Here is a 6771-nt window from a genome sequence, read left to right on the forward strand (position 1 = left end):
GGCCCTCATCCTGTGAGGACTTAAGCACACACTTAACTTCAAGCATATTACTAGTCCCATTGAAGTCAAATGGGCTCACATGCTTAAAATTAAATATATGCATCAGTCTCTTGGTGATCAGGGTCTAGAAAAGCACATCTTTGGGGGGACATTTTCAGCTCATCTTGCCTTGAGTTATGCTTTAACATTTATCATCTGCATTTTGTCCTGACATGTGAGAAGTATATTCTTGTTTCTGTGCTCTGGAATGTCTGCCTATAACTCCTGTTAGTTTCAATAAGGAAATAAAGACCATTGTGTTTTATAAGTAGAAAGGAGCTCAACCTTTACATCCAATGTCTTTGGTTTTGCAGCAAAAGAAAAAGGAATTTAACTTGGTGCTATTATGAAACTGCAAAAATAATTAGGAGTACTGGTCTCAGACAAAACAGCACACAATTCATAGACTAGTCAGTGTCAAGATGTTTCTTGTTTTATTAGTATTTCATCTTTTAATATTTGTCAGTGTTTAGAGAAAAACTGGAAATAATCCAGAAGTGAGATGTACTTTATTGTGTCTGCAGGAAATTGATGAATTAGTAGACCAAATATAATGTTTTGTGAAATGAGCAAATTTCCATTCATCTTTGACACTCATTAACTTGGATGATCATTCTGATTTACACTGATAAGTTACTGTAGGGATGGATCCTAACAGGAAGTGCTACATTTTCCCCAGTAAAAATCAATTTGGAACCTTTGAACTCTTGTACACCAAACTGAATATTTGTCTGTGTGTTTTTAAAAGGAAAACTTAAGCCAAACTTTTAGACATTTGTGTTTAAAATCTTGATGTACTTAAATTTCTATTAATAATAATAGGAGTTATATACATATACATTCCCAAAGAAACTACATCTACTGTATTTATACAACTATGATATCTCAACACTGGTTAAGAAATTTATTTGCAAGCATGTATTTAAAATTATCCAACTTCTCTTGTCTGTTTTACTTGGAACTCTATGTATGAGACCTTGATTTTCCTGTGTTTGTTTATGACCCCGATAAAAATATTTTGAGAGGGAAAAAAAAAAGGTCTCCTTGTTCTGCTACTGGGACATAAGTGCTCTGAATACACATCTGCTTTTCATACTCGACTGTTTGAAGGAGATATGGGCCCTATCTAAAACTGCACATCCAAACAATGGGATCCAAACAAATGTTCCCTCTGTTATGTGCTGCAGAGGAGAAAAGACACATTAGGCCCTATTTCAGCAGAGTACTTAAGCATGCTCTTAAATCCCATTAAAATCAATTTCCCATTGTGCTTCACAATTTCCACATTGTTCAACGCACTGTGCACACACATAGCAAATGATATTTACTGCTCAAAAGAGCTGACAATCTAAATACTGTAGATGAAACAGAGAGAGGGTGGGAGACAGGGGGTATTACTTTTACAGACAGGGATTATAGATTAAGGGCCAGATTCTCCAAGTAGTTTACAAATACCCAGCAGAGAGTTCCCATGCTAGAGAAGAACTTCCTGCTGATATGTCTTGGCTCTGCTCCTCCACCCCATGTCCCTCCTAGTGTAGTGGTCAAGTGGGGCAGGGCGAATGCAATCCTCCCCTAATGTAGTATCTATTAAAGATGCTATAGCAGTGGCCCAATTTAATGCTGCCTAGGAGCAGCTCCAATCATCACTGAGCCCAACTCCAGCCTCAGAATCAGGGATCCAGAACCAGCTCCTTGAAGAACCTCCCCATCCCTCTCTCATATCAGAGCTTTGCTCAGCACAGGTCAGAATCAGCCCCTCTGGGTATGTCTACACTACGAAATTAGGTCGAATTTATAGAAGTCGGATTTTTTGAAATCGGTTTTATATATTCGAGTGTGTGTGTCCCCACAGAAAATGCTCTAAGTGCATTAAGTGCATTAACTCGGCGGAGCGCTTCCACAGTACCGAGGCAAGCGTCGACTTCTGGAGCGTTGCACTGTGGGTAGCTATCCCACAGTTCCCGCAGTCTCCGCTGCCCATTGGAATTCTGGGTTGATATCCCAATGCCTGATGGGGCTAAAACATTGTCGCGGGTGGTTCTGGGTACATATCGTCAGGACCCCGTTCCCACCCTCCCTCCCCCCGTGAAAGCAAGGGCAGACAATCATTTCGCGCCTTTTTTGTCTGCTGCCAGCCAAAGATGTAAAGGATCGATGGAGTGGGTCAGAACAAGAAATAGACCAGATTTGTTTTGGACTCATTTTCCTCCTCCCCTGTCTAGATCACACTGCAGTCAGTCACAGAGAAGGCGCAGCGAGGTTAATCTAGCCATGTATCAATCAGAGGCCAGGCTAACCTCCTTGTTCCAATAACAACGATAACTTTGGTGCACCATTTTTTATTGGAACCCTCCATGCAGTCCTGCCTGAAATACTCCTTGATGTACAGGCACACCCTTTGTTGATTTTAGCTCCCTGAAGCCAACCCTGTAAGCCGTGTCGTCAGTCGCCCCTCCCTCCGTCAGAGCAACGGCAGACAATCGTTCCGCGCCTTCTTTCTGTGCGGACGCCATACCAAGGCAAGCATGGAGGCCGCTGAGCTCATTTTGGCAATTAGGAGCACATCAACCACCACACGCATTATCCAGCAGTATATGCAGCACCAGAACATGGCAACGCGATACCGGGCGAGGAGGCGACGTCAGCGCGGTCCCGTGAGTGATCAGGACATGGACACAGATTTCTCTGAAAGCATGGGCCCTGCCAATGCATGCATCATGGTGCTAATGGGGCAGGTTCATGCTGTGGAACGCCGATTCTGGGCTCGGGAAACAAGCACAGACTGGTGGGACCGCATAGTGTTGCAGGTCTGGGACGATTCCCAGTGGCTGCGAAACTTTCGCATGCGTAAGGGCACTTTCATGGAACTTTGTGACTTGCTTTCCCCTGCCCTGAAGCGCATGAATACCAGGATGAGAGCAGCCCTCACAGTTGAGAAGCGAGTGGCGATAGCCCTGTGGAAGCTTGCAACGCCAGACAGCTACCGGTCAGTTGGGAATCAATTTGGAGTGGGCAAATCTACTGTGGGGGCTGCTGTGATGCAAGTAGCTCACGCAATCAAAGATCTGCTGATATCAAGGGTAGTGACCCTGGGAAATGTGCAGGTCATAGTGGATGGCTTTGCTGCAATGGGATTCCCTAACTGTGGTGGGGCTATAGACGGAACCCATATCCCTATCTTGGCACCAGAGCACCAAGCCGGCGAGTACATAAACCGCAAGGGGTACTTTTCGATAGTGCTGCAAGCTCTGGTGGATCACAAGGGACGTTTCACCAACATCAACGTGGGATGGCCGGGAAAGGTGCATGACGCTCGCATCTTCAGGAACTCTGGTCTGTTTCAAAAGCTGCAGGAAGGGACTTTATTCCCAGACCAGAAAATAACTGTTGGGGATGTTGAAATGCCTATATGTATCCTTGGGGACCCAGCCTACCCCTTAATGCCATGGCTCATGAAGCTGTACACAGGCAGCCTGGACAGTGGTCAGGAGCTGTTCAACTACAGGCTGAGCAAGTGCAGAATGGTGGTAGAATGTGCATTTGGACGTTTAAAGGCGCGCTGGCGCAGTTTACTGACTCGCTTAGACCTCAGCGAAACCAATATTCCCACTGTTATTACTGCTTGCTGTGTGCTCCACAATATCTGTGAGAGTAAGGGGGAGACGTTTATGGCGGGGTGGGAGATTGAGGCAAATCGCCTGGCTGCTGGTTACGCGCAGCCAGACACCAGGGCGGTTAGAAGAGCTCAGGAGGGCGCGGTACGCATCAGAGAAGCTTTGAAAACCAGTTTCATGACTGGCCAGGCTACAGTGTGAAAGTTCTGTTTGTTTCTCCTTGATGAAACCCCCCGCCCCTTGGTTCACTCTACTTCCCTGTAAGCTAACCACCCTCCCCTCCTCCCTTTAATCACCGCTTGCAGAGGCAATAAAGTCATTGCTGCTTCACAGTCATGCATTCGTTATTCATTCATCACACAAATAGGGGAATGACTACCAAGGTATCCCAGGAGGGGTGGTGGAGGAGGGAAGGAAAATGCCACACAGCACTTTAAGCACAGCACTTTAAAAGTTTACAACTTTAAAATTTATTGAATGACAGCCTTCTTTTTTTTGGGCAATCCTCTGTTGTGGAGTGGCTGGTTGGCCGGAGGGCCCCCCACCGCGTTCTTGGGCGTCTGGGTGTGGAGGCTATGGAACTTGGGGAGGAGGGCGGTTGGTTACAGAGGGGCAGCAGCGGCAGTCTGTGCTCCAGCTGCCTTTGCTGCAGCTCAACCATACACTGGAGCATTCTGGTTTGGTCCTGCAGCAGCCTCAGCATTGAATCCTGCCTCCTCTCATCACGCTGCCGCCACATTTGAGCTTCAGCCCTGTCTTCAGCCCGCCACTTACTCTCTTCAGCCCTCCACCTCTCCTCCCAGTCATTTTGTGCTTTCCTGCACTCTGACATTATTTGCCTCCACGCATTCGTCTGTGCTCTGTCAGTGTGGGAGGACAGCATTAGCTCGGAGAACATTTCATCTTGAGTGCGTTTTTTTTTCTTTCTAAGCTTCACTAGCCTCTGGGAAGGAGAAGATCCTGTGATCATTGAAACACATCCAGCTGGTGGAGAAAAAAAAAGGGACAGCGGTATTTAAAAGGACACATTTTATAAAACAGTCGCTACACTCTTTCAGGGTAAACCTTGCTGTTAACATTACATACATAGCACATGTGCTTTCGTTACAAGGTCGCATTTTGCCTACTCCCACCGCGTGACTACCCCCTCAACCCTCCCCCCTCCCCGTGGCTAACAGCGGGGAACATTTCTGTTCAGCCACAGGCAAACAGCACAGCAGGAATGTGTCCCTGAAGAAAAGCACCCTATTTCAACCAGGTGACCATGAATTATATCTCACTCTCCTGAGGATAACACAGAGAGAGAAAGAACGGATTTTGGTTGAATGCCAGCAAACATACACTGCAATGCTTTGTTCTACAGTGATTCCCGAGTATGTGTTACTGGCCTGGAGTGATAAAAGTGTCCTACCATGAAGGACGAAATAAGGCTGCCCTCCCCAGAAACCTTTTGCAAAGGCTTTAGGACTACATCTAGGAGAACCGCAAATGCCAGGGCAAAGTAATCCTTTCACATGCTTGCTTTTAAACCATGTATAGCATTTTAAAAGGTACACTCACCAGAGGTCCCTTCTCCGCCTGCTGGGTCCAGGAGGCAGCCTTGGGTGGGTTCGGGGGGTACTGGCTCCAGGTCTAGGGTGAGAAACAGTTCCTGGCTGTCGGGAAAACCGGTTTCTCCGCTTGCTTGCTGTGAGCTATCTACAACCTCCTCCTCCTCCTCCTCTTCTTCGTCCCCAAAACCTGCTTCCGTATTGCCTCCATCTCCATTGAAGGAGTCAAACAACACGGCTGGGGTAGTGGTGGCTGAACCCCCTAAAATGGCATGCAGCTCATCATAGAAGCGGCATGTTTGGGGTTCTGACCCAGAGCGGCTGTTCGCCTCTCTGGTTTTCTGGTAGGCTTGCCTCAGCTCCTTCAGTTTCACGCGGCACTGCTTCGGGTCCCTGTTATGGCCTCTGTCCTTCATGCCCTGGGAGATTTTCACAAAGGTTTTGGCATTTCGAAAACTGGAACGGAGTTCTGATAGCACGGATTCCTCTCCCCAAACAGCGATCAGATCCCGTACCTCCCGTTCGGTCCATGCTGGAGCTCTTTTGCGATTCTGGGACTCCATCATGGTCACCTGTGCTGATGAGCTCTGCATGGTCACCTGCAGCTTGCCACGCTGGCCAAACAGGAAATGAGATTCAAAAGTTCGCGGTTCTTTTCCTGTCTACCTGGCCAGTGCATCTGAGTTGAGAGTGCTGTCCAGAGCGGTCAGAATGGAGCACTCTGGGATAGCTCCCGGAGGCCAATACCATCGAATTGTGTCCACAGTACCCCAAATTCGAGCTGGGAACGTCGATTTAAGCGCTAATCCACTTGTCAGGGGTGGAGTAAGGAAATCGATTTTAAGAGCCCTTTAAGTCGAAATAAAGGGCTTTACTGTGTGGACGGGTGCAGGTTTAAATCGATTTAACGCTGCTAAATTCGACCTAAAGTCCTAGTGTAGACCAGGGAGTGATATAACCCAGGTCACACAGTGAGTCTATGGCAAAGCTGGCAAACTCACCCCAGATTTCCAGATGTGTAGTCCCAGTCCAATGCCCTGACCACAAGAACACCCTTCTTCTAAATAACCAGTGGTAGCAATGGTAGGAAATTCTTGGTAAAAAAGGCCTAAAGCCCAATTTTCAGAGGTGCTGAGTACCAGCAGCTCCCACTGAATTTAATTAACAACAGGAGTCATGAGGACTTGGATCTCTGAAATCAGGCACCTAACATACCAACGGCTAAAGAAAAGACAAGATCAGAGCTGGGACTTAGAACTAGTAGAGGAAGACATGAGATCCTAGACATGGACTAGGTCAGTACATTACACACTCTCCCCTGCAATACAACCTTGTCTCAAGCATCTAGAACCCCACAAGAGTTCAAGTCCTAATTTGTGGTGCCACTTTATAATGATCCCACCCTGGTTCTTCAGCAGAGCTTGAACCCAGGGACTACTTCACCAGAAACACAGGCCTCTACTTTTGGAGCTCAAGGAAAGCATCCTAAATTGAAGGCAGCAGGGCAATTTAGTTGCAGAGGCAAGCCTATAAGGGGAGACAAAAATCACACATTAAATCAGTGT

The 6771-nt window shown here is 47.0% G+C and overlaps 1 protein-coding gene across 1 annotated transcript; it reads right to left on the minus strand.

The window, feature by feature from the left end:
- Positions 1–501: 501 nt before the first annotated feature.
- LOC311526879 (uncharacterized protein) lies at positions 502–6043 on the minus strand (the record flags this gene model as incomplete). Its single annotated transcript, XM_084640346.1, has 3 exons — positions 5217–6043; positions 4263–4640; positions 502–557 (listed from the first exon to the last, which is right to left on the minus strand). The coding sequence occupies exons 1-3, from the start codon at positions 5797–5799 to the stop codon at positions 502–504; spliced, it is 1017 nt and encodes a 338-aa protein (XP_084496472.1). The 5' UTR covers positions 5800–6043.
- Between the last annotated feature and the right edge of the window lie 728 nt (positions 6044–6771).

The sequence above is a fragment of the Lepidochelys olivacea genome, assembly GCF_965140295.1.
Source record: "Lepidochelys olivacea isolate rLepOli2 genome assembly, chromosome: 10".
Taxonomy (NCBI): Eukaryota; Metazoa; Chordata; order Testudines; family Cheloniidae; genus Lepidochelys; species Lepidochelys olivacea.